Raw genomic sequence first — 15,277 nt, forward strand, 5'->3', positions numbered from 1 at the left:
AGAATTCTCTGCACAAGAATCAACCACACAGTATCAGAATACAGTAGTGAGAGGAAATGGACAAACCAGCCTGAACCACTCACAGCTGCTTTCCTTCAAATCAAAGTCACAAGGAATTATTCTTTGCTTCCCATCATCTGGCACCTGCCTCCTGACTTCATCAGGCATACCTTTGCTCTAGTGTTGCCCTGGTGAAATTCTGAAGTGGTAGGATATGAAGTAGTTGAATATAAAAGTGAAGAGTTTGTAGCTTTCTGAAAATTGGACTGTTTACATAGAGTAGAGGTGAAAGTTCCTCAAGGCTATGCATGTTCCAGAGATCTGTATCTAGGCAAATGTTAAGGGACTTGCAGTTCTGTGGGCCAATCTGTAGCATATCTAGTACTTGCTTATGATAGCTGGCAATTAAAGGAAACCTTTGCCTCACTTCTCCCTCATCTATCATGCTACTCAAGCAATATCATTTGGGAATAGGAAGCAGTGCTAAAGCAGATTCCTACATTATGTCAGTGGCTGGTTTTCTGTAATGAGAATCAGTTTTCAGGTCTTTTGGCAGAGGAGAATTAGATTAACCTTGTCAATGTGGCTGTGCAGTTTTCAGTACACATTTGAGGACTCTTAGTGCTCCTGCACGGCCTTTTCAGTGTTATAAAATCTCTGCTTTCCTCTTTCTTTCTTATCCTCTGTTCTTTGCTGTCAAAATGAACTGTTTGTCTGTAGCAGACACTCAAGAAAAGACATCTTTTAAAATTACTGCTTTTAGAGAAATGCATGCCTTTAACACATGCCTAAATTGTGTAGTTGCATGCCTTTGAAGAAACACTTCATACAAAAACAACTATAAACAAATTGTGTGACTGAACCAAGGTTTTAAGATATGGCCTGTGCTCTTCTCTGGCTTTGTCTTTCCTTTTACACAGTTAGCAGTTTTTTGTAGCTTGCACATAGTATTCACTTTGGCCATTTACAAGGTGAGTTGGGATTGGATGTTCTGTCCTTTTAGACCTGAGGTCTCTCTTACTGGAGCTGAATGCTGCTGAGGAAGTTCCTAGCAGTCCTATTTTGAAGATTTATGTGGTGGCCCTTACACAGTGGTAGGAAGAGAAAGTTGATCCCTCCAGACATACTCTGTAGGTCACTCCAGGAAATGCAGATATTTGCCCAGTGTATTTAGGGCTGGGTAACCAGGGATGGATCAATCAGAATTTCCTTCTCTTAACACTGCTGTTTCATTTCTTCTTCTTCCTATAGAAGAAGAAAAATATCAGGATCTGAAACATGACCAGAATACCTCTTCCCCAGCACAGCGTTGTGAGAGCTGTGGAACAGATACCACATTGCAACAGTGCAAGATTGCTGCAGAACAGCTGCCACAATCATGGCAGCTCCTGTTTCAGAAATTGTAACCACATTTTAGACAACAGAGAGAATTCAGTTTGCTCTAGTTTAGTGCTTCTTGCAGACAGTGTAAGGAGGGATTGAGCAATGGATGATGACACCATAGGTTCATACACTCAGGGAGGTGATATGAGCTGGTACTACTGTAAAAAGTCATTGTCCTTGTTTCTATTTTCACTTTTCCTCCCTCTCAGCAAAAGTGTTACTGCAGCCATGAAGTGATCGGGACCCAGGTACTGATATGACTGGAAATTAATTCAGGGGCAGGGTGGGGAAATTCAGTGCATGTGTACCAGGTTTCACCTTGCAGACATGGCAAACAGGTGGATGGGAAAAGTGGCCAAGAACATTGGCAGGGTAGGCAGGATGGCATCTTTTAACAGTTTTGGTAGCTAATACAGCAGAAGAGTTGGTAAAACTGTGACCCTGGTAATAGAGAGAGATATAAACTATTGACTTAACCTGGTGATTTTCTCCCACTAATAATTTTCTTCAGAGACCGAAAGAATATTGCTGTGCAGTGGCAGGCCCTGTTGCTCCACAGCTGTACATCTCAGCACTCCTAGAGGTCACTGTTGGGCTGTAGAGCTGTGCTGCTGTGTGCCATTAAACTGAAGATGTAGTTGTCTGCTTGAAGCTTTTCTTTCATAGACTGTAAATGCTTTAAGAGTGCCAAAACTTATGCTGCTAAAAACAACTCTGGAATTATCTTACTGTGCAAGCAAAGGCAACTTTGTTAGACTCTGCATTCATAGTGAGGGTCAGTGCTTTCAGAATAAAATGGTGGGATTTGCAGGTACAAGCTAAACATACCCAAAGTGTGCTGCTTACAATGTGTTTGCACCATAGCAAAATTATCATCAGTTAGCTGAATGCAAATAGAAAATGTTCCCATCCTGAGCATTTTGCTTTCTCACTGAGGGGCTGGTGGAGTCAGTGGCCTAAGTTGGATGGATTTGGAATCTGCGATGGCTCTTCAAAGAATGTGATTGCCCTCAGTCTTTCAATAAACAATTAGTCCCTATACACCCCTTGTCTAAGGACTCAAGTGACTGTGTTATCAGCTAAATATGTATTTAAATCCTTGCCTGTATAAACACAATGTAGTATTTCTAACCTGCTTATTTGTTTTGAAATCTGAGTACATATGAATGCCTCTCCTAGTTAAAATAATTATTTTTATAAATGTGCCAGCATGACCCTTGCTTTATGCATTCAGGGATAAATTTAAGAGATTCCTCAATATAATCCTGTTTGGTTTTGGATTTTTCCAGAAACTGATTTCCCACATTAACAACACTATCATAAATTGCTTTTACTTTTTGTTGTTATTATTAAACTTTCTAACTTCCACACTTTCTGTTGCATGTGTCCTCAATGAGTGAGGAAGGAAACAGTACTATTAAGACTGACATCTACTTTTACTTGGACTTCTGCAAAGTTTTTGGGCTGCAAATTCTTTTACATTAAAGTGTGATCTGTGGGCAGATTTTGTACAAACTTACCCCTATGGAAACAACAGTGTTGGAGAATGTTTTTCAAGTAGTCAAACTCTGACCCCAATGGAGAAATGTATATCAGTAGTTTTTACCAGTTACTTTAAACTCTCTCATGGGTTAGAGAGCCAAATACCATGCAGGTAGAATCATTTCCACAAACCTTTGTAATAACAAAGTATTGAAAAGGACCTCCATGAAGCTGAGTGAGATTGTCCCAATGGATCAGTGTTCAAGTTTCAGTTTTCCTAAGAGTGGTGAAAAGTATTTTTTTAAATACTTGTTTCTCTAATTTTTTGATTTATAGGAACATTTAATTAAGTTTTGTAATAACCTCCCTTTTGCTTTCTGAAGCTGAAGGCTGAAATTAAGATAACTTTGCAGTTTATGTGATATGAAAGGGTGAATACTGACATAGCATTTTGCTGGTTTCTGTTGGCTTGGCTGGATGAATTTCATGCTGTTGTTGTATGTATTTGTTCTTTTATTTCAGCTTCACTTTGTCCAATATGTAGCATTCCTCAAAAAATGTTTACATTTTTTGTTTCTCCATATGCCCAATTAACATGAGATATCTGATTCTGAAGCATTCAGACACTTCCTTCTCATGGCACCAAGGTCAAGCCCCAGAGAATCCACTAGCATTAAATGTGACATGCAGCAGAAGGAAGAATTGGACTTGTGCATTTTTATTGCTTCTCTGTCCTGTGAGAAAGACTTTTCCCTCATTCAGTAATAGGAAGACACATGTGGATTGGTAGCTTATTCCCCACAGAAAGCATAAAAAACCACTAAGCTCTTGCTAGACAATTCATCCACAGCATGAATACAAAGCAGAGTGTGATTGTTGGCTTAGTTGAAGCTACGGCCATGTACTTTGCAGTCAGCAGGTGTGCAGCCACCCACAGCAGCTCAGCTCATGGTGGGGAATGTGCTTCCTGAGTGCCTTGGTTCTCTCAGCCATCAGAACCCAGCAATGTCAGCAAGGAAAACATTCAGCCTTTAACAGGGCTTAACAGGGCATTCTGAGAAGAAAAGGAGGGAAGGAGTGGGGAAGAGCTGGTGTTTGCAAGATGTTTGTCAAGAGCTGAGACAGGAATAGGCTGCAGTATCAGGAAGCTACCGAACAGGGGAGCTGAGCAGAAATGATGCACTTTCTCAGGTAATGAGTTTCCTGGCATAGGGATCATTCAACAAATTCTCTGTTCATTCACAACATTTTTTAGGGCAAAAGCATCTGCCTTGCTAATGCTGAGCAGCGCCCATAAGCCTCCTTCCCTTCTCTTTGTGGTGCATTGTTTGCATCTTCATATACAGTTTTCCACATTACAAGGAAGCAAACCAACAGCACAAGTTCAACGTGTTTTTCCCCTTGCAGACAACCTTCAAAAAGCTGAAACACTTCCTCCAGCATTGGGATATGGAGTTTCCTTTTCCAATGGCGCTTTTTTATTTCTTTTTGTTGTTGTTGTTTGTTGATTGGTTTTGCTGGGTTTTTTTGTTGTGTGTGTCATTTTTTAATTTATTTTGTTTTATAACATGCAGTTACAGAGTCAGGCACTGCGAGCACTGTACCTTGTGGCCTCACTTTCTTTTCCTGCTTTTTTCCTCCTCCGCAGATCCCTCATCCCGGCAGCACTGATCAGTCCCATACTTCCATGCAGCAAGGTTTGCACGTCCCTCACCCCAGCAGCCAGTCAGGGCAGCCATTACATCACAGCGGGCCTCCTACCCAGCAGTCCCGGCAGCCACCCCCGGCCGCTTCTAGCAACCATCCACACAGTGACCTGACCTTTAACCCCTCCTCAGCCTTAGAGGGTCAGGCTGGTGGACAGGGAGCACCCGACATGCCGGAGCCCTCGCTGGATGTAAGTCTGTGTCATACTCTCATCTGCCTGCCATAGCGTGTGCTTCCATCGCGCGGGAGGGCGGGGAGGGCAGGGGCCGGGGCCGCTTCCACAGCACATGCCATCCCTCATGCTTTGGTACATGGGCACCGGTGCTGCAGCCAAGGTGACAGGGCACTCCTGACCTGCTGGGAGAACGGATGGCTCTGGTTGGAGCAGCTGCGTGGTGTGTGAACCATAGGCCTCTTCCTGGCACCAAGGCAGACGTTTCTTTAGGCAGCAGCTCGGGCACCAGGCCGGGAGCCATCTCCTCCTTTCCCACCTCGTTGCTGGTTGGGCTGTGCTCTCCTGGACCGTGAAGCTGTTGCAGTGCCTGGACAGGAGGAGGGACACAGCTGTGTCAAGTTCTGACCGTGGCGTTGCTGTGCCAAGTGAGCTCTGTGCTGAGCCCTGCAGCATGTCCTGGCCAGTGGGAGCGGGGTCTGTGTTGGCCCACCCTGTGACACTGTCCCTGCTCCCTGCAGCCAGAAACAGTCTGTGCCCTTCCAAACCTGCTCTTGTGGGTGGCTCAGCAGCATAAGTTCCTCTTCCCAGTATACCACACAGGGACGTAAACAACATGGACATTTTCTGCCTCCTTAGCCACCATGGGAGGCAGCTCACAACTAACTGAGGTCTAGTTTTAAGGCCAAAAGTAGTCTTCCATCTCTTAACATCGATTCAGTGGAGTTGGAAGTGACTTACTTGAGGGATATCTCTCTGGTTAGCCATCTACCTCCCAAAACATAAATCCTCAGCACTAGGATTGGATTTTTGTTTGAGTCATGCATTCCTGTATGTGTATCTTCTGTCTGTTCCAAAGTCTGCTGCTGCACAGTTAATTTCCTTAGAGATGTGTTTGCTTCTGTGCCTTGGATTTATATCTGTATTTGCTGTTGCTGTATACTTGCATCTCCCCTGTCACATGGGAGCACTGGGCTGGCAGGTAGCCTCACAGGGGAGGGAAGGGGTTAGGGGACAGATAGAGGCTCCAGGATGCTGCAGGAACAGTGATCAGTGAGGCAACTTCTGCTGTTTCACACAATATGGTTGTGTGCACATCATTTGGGAACAATAGTTCATGTGGCAGTTGAAGTTCTGAACCCTTAAGGATCCTGTCTGAGCAATACTGAAAGGTGAAAAAAAAGGTCTCTTTTTTCCTTCTAGTATTTAAGAAACATACCGTATTTTGTTATGGGTCAGGCACCCATTCCTTGGTGAGAAGCAAAGTACAAAAATCTGTACACTTACACAGTGCTGTGATTATCACTGATGAAGGATTGCTGGTTTCTTAACAGGAGGCAAGTGCTGTACAGTGTGGGAAATAAACTTACTGGAAATACCTGTGATCCTGATCAGAGGGATTATTATAATGGGTGTCTTGTGGCTGAATAAAGTCCCATGCAGCAAAGCAAACAGGGCACTGTACTGTGGGCAACTTGACCCACTCCCTACTGGCACAGTCACAGTCATTCGCAGAATTCAGTGAGATGCAGTCCAAGGTTTAACCTGGGTTAAAGAATCCACCTCATATGGATGCAGGCACAGACAGGGGAGATCTGCACAGGTACTTCAGACAGCAGAGGCTCAAGGCTGAAATCACTGCTCAGACCTCTCCATTTGCACTTCAGGAGCTCAGGGTACACGTCTTCAAACTCTACCCTAAATCTGGCACATTCCTGTAGCTTCTGTCCCTATCACCCCCTCACAGGCCCTGGCACTCCTCTCTCTTCTGTCCCTGCTCCAGCACAGCACTCTCAGTTCCCAGCAAGTCCTTCCTGAGGTCTCTGGTTTTCCCACTAGTGGGGCAGGAGGCCAGCTCTGCTGCCTGACCCCTCTGGCTGAGGGAAGCTGAGGTCACCCTCTCATAGATGATTCAAATTTTTAAGAACAAGTTGTAAAATTGTAGGACAGATTCAATAACTTTTTTATTTCTCCACACTTGGAGGGGCTGCTGTTTTCTTTGGACTCTTTTTTTTCTTTTTGGATTTTTTATGATATACTCATAAAAAATTATAATAGGAGGTGAAGTACATTTAAAAGTCTCATATCTCCATACAATGACAATAGCATTTTTACCATTAATAAAATGAGGTGGTAGCTTAAGAAGAAGATTCCTTCTGGGAGATTCTGTTTATGTAAACTTGACATGGCATTTTTTCAAAATGCTTAGAAAGCAGTAAACTTTTTTTGGCATTTCATGTTTAACTTACTGAAAAATTTGTTTATCCATATAATGTTAGAAGATGAAGTTTCATTTGTACAAGAGTAATAGAAGCATGTAAATACAGTATTTATTTGTTAAATTGAAGTGGTTAAGCTTTTGGTTTTATAATATTTGAAAACACTGAACAACTTAAAATTAATTTCATGTACCTACTATTAAGTTTCTTAAAACAGTCCATATTTTCTGTCTTTAAAACAATGCAGAACATAAAAGGGCTTTATTATAAACTGTTCCCTGCAATTTTTTATATATGACACTTTTATATTTGCCTAGGAAAGGGCGAGATGCATTGTAGAGCAGAAAACATTGCCTGATGCACAGCCCAGGAGTTACAATGTGCTTGTCATCTGTCAGATCAAAAAGAATGTGTTGTGATGGTTTATTTACATTTCATGGAAATACAAATTGAAGACCCATAGCTATTCATTTTGATACTTTAAAGCACTGTGCAGAATAGGTCATCTTCTGTTGGATGGAGTGTTACACCTGTGACCCTTTAAAATGTCTGGAATTGCATGTAATGCTGTAGTCAAGTAAGTACTTCCAACCACTGTAAACTCCTGCCACAGAAAGGCGAAGGACCCACCCAACTGCCTTGCCACTCCTCTCTCCATCCTCCTCCTTAACTGTTTTTTTTTCCACTTTCCCTGATTTGTTGGTTGCCTTAACCCTGGGTGAGTTCCTTGGTCACTGTCCCAGAGCTTAGATCAGTGCACTGAGGAGTTACTGGGGGTGAGCAAAGGACAAGGCTGCCTCCTTCCGTAGAGTTGCAGGCTCTGGGTGGCCGTCGAACTGATGTGTGAGAGCCAGACAAACCTTTGTCCATCTGCCTTAAAGCTCAAATGTGGATTACTCAAAGTGCTTGTTTCAAATGCTTATGCAGTGTTTTATAGGAAACATCCATAATGTTTTGTCAGCATCACGAGCCAGGCAATATGATGGGGAGGAAACATCCATAATGTTTTGTCAGCATCACGAGCCAGGCAATATGATGGGGAGGTTTGAGAAACCCTAACTGAGATGATAATGTAATTCACAGGTGAAAACTGAGTCACAGAGACTTTGACAAGCAATTGGATACTGCATCATCTGAGGGTGTTAGGCTTGTGACACTGCCTTCTGTTTTATTTGGATATATTGTTATGAAAACCAGATTCCAGGAATGTGTGGTGCTTAATCCCTTTCTTTTCTCAGTTGTGTTTCTGTTATCTGTAATTTTTATTTTATCTTTGTATTTTATAGCTGCTTCCAGAACTCACAAATCCAGATGAGCTGCTTTCATACCTGGATCCTCCTGATTTGCCAAGCAATAGCAATGATGACCTTCTGTCTCTCTTTGAGAACAACTGAAACCATATGTATTCTCCCATCCTTTTCACTTGTTCACACATGTGTGGCTGCACAGCGAGGAATCTTAACACTCCTTTTCCACAAGAGAAGAAAAAAACCTCACAACTCGATCCAATGGTGCACTCCCTGCTTTCTTCATCTCAGAACTGCTTTTGTTAGCTTCAAAGACTGCGAAAGTGATGGGAGAAAATAATACAAAAGTTAAATAAATGCAGTAATCTCCGAGTCTGCCATGCTACATGTGACAAAGAAGCATAGACAGTTGTGCAGTTATTGGAAACCCCATTTGGTGTTCATCCTCTAGAGAGAGAGTTCTGTGATAAACATAGTGTGAAGTATCTTGGCAAAACCGAATCTTGGCAAGGGAAGAAAAATCAACAGAATGGAACTGTCTTTAATTGACCTGTCTCAGAGTGTCTTTACAATGCTTGTTCTTCCATTTTTTTGAAACTGTATCTCCCTCTACCCCACCTCTCCTCTGCCCCCCTCCAGCCATGGGTTTGCCTTGGAATAATTGTCTTGGCCACACACAAAATGAAAAAAATACCTACAAAGCTCAAAAAAGCACAAATCCTACAGTCAAGTGGCAGAGTTAGGGATGACACGCAGGCCTGTCAGAGGGAGCCAGCAGCGTAGCTAATGCCACTTCAGTAACGGAGTCCTGAGCTCTGCAGGCCGCGGCCGTGGGTGTTGGGATTTCTGCAAGCGCAGGGATCTTTACCATCTCTTTACAGAGGATTCCTCTGGCCCAGCACACAGATTGGAAGCACCCAGGAAAATTTTTTTTAAAGTTTGCAATGTTAGGGATTTTTGTGATTTGGTTTCAAATCAGTACCATTTCTGACTGCATTAACATCCAGCTGTAGAGATTGCTGTAATAGATCTTTTTGCCATGTATGCCATACATAATGGAAAATAGAGGGAGGGGGGATGCAAACCAAACTGTTCCTGATTATTACCTACAGCCTTTGGTGCCCCAAGAGTTTGTGTCACTGTCTGTACTGCACAATGCATAGTAAGACAAGCTGGGTTGAAGGCAGCGAGGAAATCATTGCAGGATGGAGGGAGAGTAATATCATTTTCTGCATAATTATTTTTAATAATCAGCTTGAGAAGGGGCATTGACATTGGACAGACGTCTTACAGCTTCATTTTAGTTTTGCTTTGCATTCTGTTTTCGTGACTGTTACAGATACTTCTGCCTTTTCCTTTTCTCCTCCTTCAGTTTAAACTTTTTTTTAAACTTGGGCTGCTGGGATGAGCTCTTTCTTCTGAAGGACCGAGTGTGGGGAGAATAAGTACCTGTCAGTAGATTGCTACTGCCCTCAAGAGACCCTGCTGCCACAATTACTGTCTTGCCCCTGTGATCTTTGCTTCTCGTGTGGTTGCTGCTCCTGCATGAGCTTCCTATTGCTTCTGTGCCCATTTCTGTGCTCTTTGTCTCTCTCTCTCTCTCTTATAAATGATGTACAGTAGCTGTGTAAGAAGTGCATGTGTGCCAACTTTGCCCTCGTGGTGCAACATTTCAGCTTTTCCCCACTGTACAGTTACTGGTTTTGTTTCTTTTGATACTAAAGCATATTTGACCCTACTCCTTTCCCTCTTCCCAAATCCAATCAAACACCCTTCACTTGCTCGCCACAATGCATTTTAAACTGAAGTGCCAGGCAAAATTTTGTTTGTTCCTGTCAGTTTGACTAGATAGCTTCCTAGCCCTCTGTGTTTAGTTTGCAATGCTGTAAATGGCATGCTCTGTGCTTACGACTCTGGATTTGCTTTCCTCACCAAAGTCATATTTGTAAATTCTCTGCATTTTTTGTTTTATTTTGCTCTTTTTGTTAACGTTTCCCACTACTGCTGTACATGCGTTGTGGTATATATATGCTAGTCAGCAGCACCTTGCTGTAGATATTAAAGGAAATGGCGGTTTAGTTCTTTTATTTTCCAGTAGGAGTATTGAATCTGTCAAACGTATTATGTAGAAATGGTCCCACACTTATATTTTTCCTCTTTCAAGTTTTTTTAAGAAAGGCGCTGTTCATTATGCAAAATCAATTATTTTAAGAATTGCTATTGTAAATATCTTTGTGAATATTTTAGTATCGTCTTTGATAATATTCAACATTTTCATGATCTGGTTATACTTTTGCTGGTGTTTTTAAATACCTTGTCTGAAGAAGAATATGGGTCCTTTTTTAAAAAAGAAAATTGAGGGTTCTTTAACAGAATAAGGGAGTTGGGTTTTGGGTTTTTTTCCCCCCTATTTTCTTTTGGTAAGTTAGCCCAAATTTCATATCCATTTATGTGATGAATGAATTGATACATCAAGCAGTACCTGGATAATCAGGGCCCAGCTCTGTCACGGAAACATAATTGTGTTTGCCTAGGGAAAAAGTAACCCCAACTGATCAACCGGTGTTCATTGACTGTGGGTGATCATGAGCTGGTAATGGCAGAGTTTGTTCATTTGCCCAAGTGAGCAGAACACATAGGACCAGCTGTCTGACCAGGTAAAGATGCACTAAGGCAAGCAGCAAATCTGTATGGTACCGTATTTATATCGCTGTACTGGTGCTCCAGTCTCTGAAACTGGGGCAAAGACACTTAGGGATGTTGGTGGGTGGGGGAGGGAAACAGTATAGTATATTTTATTCTGCTTAGAAGTGTCTTTTTTCTTATGTAGGCTTGACAACCTGTAGAGGATCTGTGCAGAATATTAAAGATACCTTGGTGTAATACATGGTAATATGGTTGTGGTGTGGTGCTGCTATCACACAATTTCTAGGAAAGACCATTGTTCAGTTACTGATACAGATGTGTTGTGTAGCCATTTTCCTGTAGTAGTTTCACCCTGGTTTTTTGCTGCATTTTTTATATAGGTCTGGAAGTCATGTGCAGAGGTGGCTAATGATAAACTGACTTTATGCCCTTAGAGTTAGTTTTTTTCTATTTGGGGGGTAAGTTCCTTAAGCCATAGGTTTGGGAATAAAGATTTCTCACTATTAGTTGGAACTGGTTGCTCTGATTTATTTAATTGATTCTATTTCATGTTTCATTCTCCACTGTTTCCTGAGCAGCTAAGTTAGTCACCTAAAATGAATTTTCTCTTAAACACAATATTAGTATTTTAAGCCAGGTATGTTAAGGATTGACCTTTTGCTAACTGCTAGTATTTAAAATGTATCATTTAAAAGTACCTGTTGGAAAGCATAAAGGGAAAAAAAAGCCCCATAGATATTAGCAATATGTTTGGAGCAGTGTTGGCATCTGCTTTGTACAGTAATAGATAATTAAAGCGGACAGTTGACATCTTTAAACTTACAGAAATGTTTGGTTTCTAAGCAGAACTTAAAAAAGAAAGTACAATTTTTACCCATTACCCAAACGCTGGACATTTGAGACGGTTTTAAAATTTACCTGTCACCTAAAATCAGGTACTGTATAGGGAAGTCACTATGAAAAAGCTTCTGAAAATTTAGTTATTTTTTTATCTGTTCACTGCCGTACGAAAGTTTAGAGAAAAAAACCTAGCAAATAGGGTAATCACAGTCATTTCTTTTAAAGCTTAATTATTATATGAGATTCCAGTAGTATTTTTCTTCTTTTTTTTTTTTGTTTGTTTACCTTTTAATCGTTTCCCTATGGAAGTTCATCTGGGAAAGAACCCACAGAGATCTACAGTTCTGCTGCCAAGACATTATTATAGGACTGACAGTACACGCCAGTGTCTGCAGCGGAGACTCAAGGGACAGCTGTACATATGTAAATGACAAATAGAGACATGTTAACAGAAATGCATTCATTTTCCTTGGAATGTGCATTGTTTTTATTTCGCAGGAAAAAAAAGCTTGAAGCTCCATCTTATGTGGAAAATGAATCCTGTTTGTTAGCGTTTGTGGAGTCTCAGCATTTGTTCCACTTTCACTTCTGTAATATACTCTGATCCTTTGTTTTGTTTTGTTTTATCTACATGTAATATTTAGCTTACGTGTACTAGTCTATCACCTGTGTATTTTTAGGGTGCTACAGAAATAATGAAGAAAAATACGGGGATTAAAAAAAAAAAAAAATTGTAACCAAATTCATACTTTGTACAATTTTTGATATCACGATCAGAGGAGAATTAAAAAAAAAAAGTACAATCTGAGGTAACATGCAAAAATGGCCATTGTCTTTGTTTGTACATTGTATGTACAGTACAATGCAATCATTTCATACTTTAAACTGGTCAGAAAAAATAATTGTGATTTTTAGTCTTGCAAAACTGTATGTAGTTAGATGATGTGACAACCTAATATTTATCTAATAAATATGTATTCAGATGAAACCTGTATATTAGGTGTTCATGTGGTTATTTTGTATTTAAAGATCAAATTATTTGACTATTGCTAGACATTTATATACTCTGTTGTAACACTGAAGTATTCTCATTTGCTCATGTTAAATTTCTTTTCCTAAATAAATTTGCAAAATTAAGGTCTGACTAATTGGCAGCTGCTTTGTAAATTTTGAGTTTCATTTTTTGAAACCATGAACTTCCCCTTTGCTCTCCCTGGTTTGAGTTGGAAGTGGAAGTCAGTTGCATGAGGTGTACCTTTTATCAGAGCAGGACTTGGTGAAGGAAGGGAAAGGTGGGAACCACCCTGGAGACCAAAGATAAAAGAAAAGATTATGAATGCAAATATGGGATCACACAGAAAAATGTCCCTGCCAAGCAAGGCATTGGTAACTTGTTGTTCAGTATGCAGGGCACTGCCTCTCTCCCAGACAAGTAATAATTACTTTGAAATTAAGTCTTTATGTGATATAAATAAGAGGAAAGGATGTCTTCTCTCTGGAATTGGCACATGTGGAGATATTAAACAACCAGCACCTTTGTTTTAAATTCTTCCAAATTTGATAGTTTTCTTTCAATTTGAACCTGTTAATAAAGTGAAATTAGACAATTTTTTTTCTTAATGCATCTCCATTTAAAGTTGAAGCATTTGGTTTCTAAATGCAACCTATGAGTTACAAATCTGCTTAATTTACCTACCTGTTCAGCTGTAAGCTGCTGCCTGAATGGTGACACAAGGAGTACTCACAGGATATCAGCAACACACACAGGTCCTGTCCTGGTGGAGTTCTGCACTGAATGGAGCCACAGCCATCACTGCATCTGAGAACTTGGGTTAACCGATCTACTGAGTACCTCTGGATTTGCAGATGGCATTTCTGAAGGTGTTTAGGCAGAACCCACCTTTGAAATACATTCAAATACCTGGGAACAAACAACCATTTTACAGTATGAGTATCTATCTATCAATGCAAGCACTTATAGCAATTATTCCACACCTCCACAAGGGCACTAGTCTTTGTTGATTGAGATACACACACTTTATGTGTGTATATATATATGTGTGTGTGTGTATATATATATATATATATATATATATGTGTGTGTGTGTGTGTGTGTCTATATGTATGTATGTATGTATAAATCTAGAGATTTAGTTTCTCAAAATTTTGGGAAAAATCATTTGTTTTTGACTCTGAATTTCTGCCTTCCTTGGCGGCACTACCCATTCCAGTGGAGTTTTTTAGGATAACATAATAGAACAAAGTTACTGTGTACACTGTAATGAATGAAAAAGTATTTATCCATTTCAGCCCATAATTAATAACTGTTTTGGTTTTGGTATTGTTTTCCTGGAAGCTCCCCAGAAGTGCCAACAAGACGTAGTGCAAACTGACTTTGGTACTGTACAGCTGGAGGAAAGCTCGTGATGTCCCTAAGCACTGTTCATTTTTCAAGCTTCCTTTGAAGTCTGCAGAGGCTGCAACAATCCTGAAAGTGGTATTTCTCCCAGCTGTCACCTGAGGACCCCAGGCTAGGTAAGATGTGTGTATACAGTTGCTGCTGGTGTCTCCTGCCCCATGTCCTGGCAGTGTGTTCTGTGTGTCATGCACTCTGCTTCCAGAGAGCCACCTACACGAGTATCTGTCTGTGACTTCTCTGTTAATCTACATGCTAATCAATTGTCGAACAACTTCAGAACAAGCTTATTTCCCTGCATTTCTTCTCTGCTCTTCCTCATCAGTATGGATCTCTGATTCACGTTATTTTGTTTATGCACATTATGTTCTGTTGCCATGCACTTGACCATGCTTTTTACAGGAGTAACACATTGAAAACAATTAGGAACGTGAAAGGGGGACAGACCCCTTGTCTCTTTTCTGCTTGGACAATGGGGATGGAGTCCTGTGCATAGAGCTGTTTGCTTTCATGTAAAGTAACCTAGTCAGCATATAAAGCAGCTGTACAACTCTCACCTGATATTCTATATATAATTCTTTAATTTGTTATTCTTCTCTGTTTCCCTTTAAAATTAAAGAATGTGGTTTTTACATTTGTGTGCCTAAGCTTATATTTGTATGTGTAATTAACCAGAATTCACTTCTCTTTTATCTGCTTAAATTCCACATCTCTACAAATCTTTCTGCATTATGAACTTCCAGTCATGAACCTTTCTTTTTTACAGTTTTAATTATTACTGATGTGTTAGCTTATTACAGTTTTCCACTTTATGTCACCAAAATCCTACTGACTCTTATGTAGGATACTGTTCCTAATATGTGTCATTGCATCAATGCACTACTCATATTTGTACTGTCTAAAAAGAACACAAGAGTTTTCTTGTCTCATGCAGACCACCGAAAGCTTCTGCTGAGATATCTTGTTTCCATCAGTCTACAGAATTTTCAAGGGGAATATAAAAGTGGCCCCCAAGGAACCTGATCAATGATGCAATTTTGTTTGTAAAGCAAGCAGCCAGCAATTAGGTCACAGCTCGTGCAGGCTGTGTTAGCACACAGCGTGGCTGTCAGGCTGGTTTGCCACGTAGCTCATCCGCATTTCCAGGTACTCCTTGCCTAGTCCA

General features: G+C 40.8%; 1 protein-coding gene across 6 annotated transcripts in view; it reads left to right on the forward strand.

Annotated features, from left to right (window-relative positions):
* ZMIZ1 (zinc finger MIZ-type containing 1) overlaps positions 1–12,840 on the forward strand; it is a 337,858-nt gene extending 325,018 nt beyond the window's left edge. For 5 of the 6 annotated variants that reach the window (XM_066554169.1, XM_066554171.1, XM_066554173.1 and 2 more), the window contains 2 exons: positions 4,514–4,762; positions 8,250–12,840. In XM_066554169.1, the coding sequence (XP_066410266.1) occupies positions 4,514–4,762; positions 8,250–8,357 (357 nt within the window). In that variant the 3' untranslated portion in view covers positions 8,358–12,840. The remainder of the gene's footprint in view (positions 1–4,513; positions 4,763–8,249) is intronic. The other variant, XM_066554172.1, reaches the window with a different exon arrangement.
* The last annotated feature ends 2,437 nt before the right edge of the window (positions 12,841–15,277 follow it).

The sequence above is a fragment of the Molothrus aeneus genome, chromosome 8 (genome assembly GCF_037042795.1).
Source record: "Molothrus aeneus isolate 106 chromosome 8, BPBGC_Maene_1.0, whole genome shotgun sequence".
NCBI lineage: Eukaryota > Metazoa > Chordata > Aves > Passeriformes > Icteridae > Molothrus > Molothrus aeneus.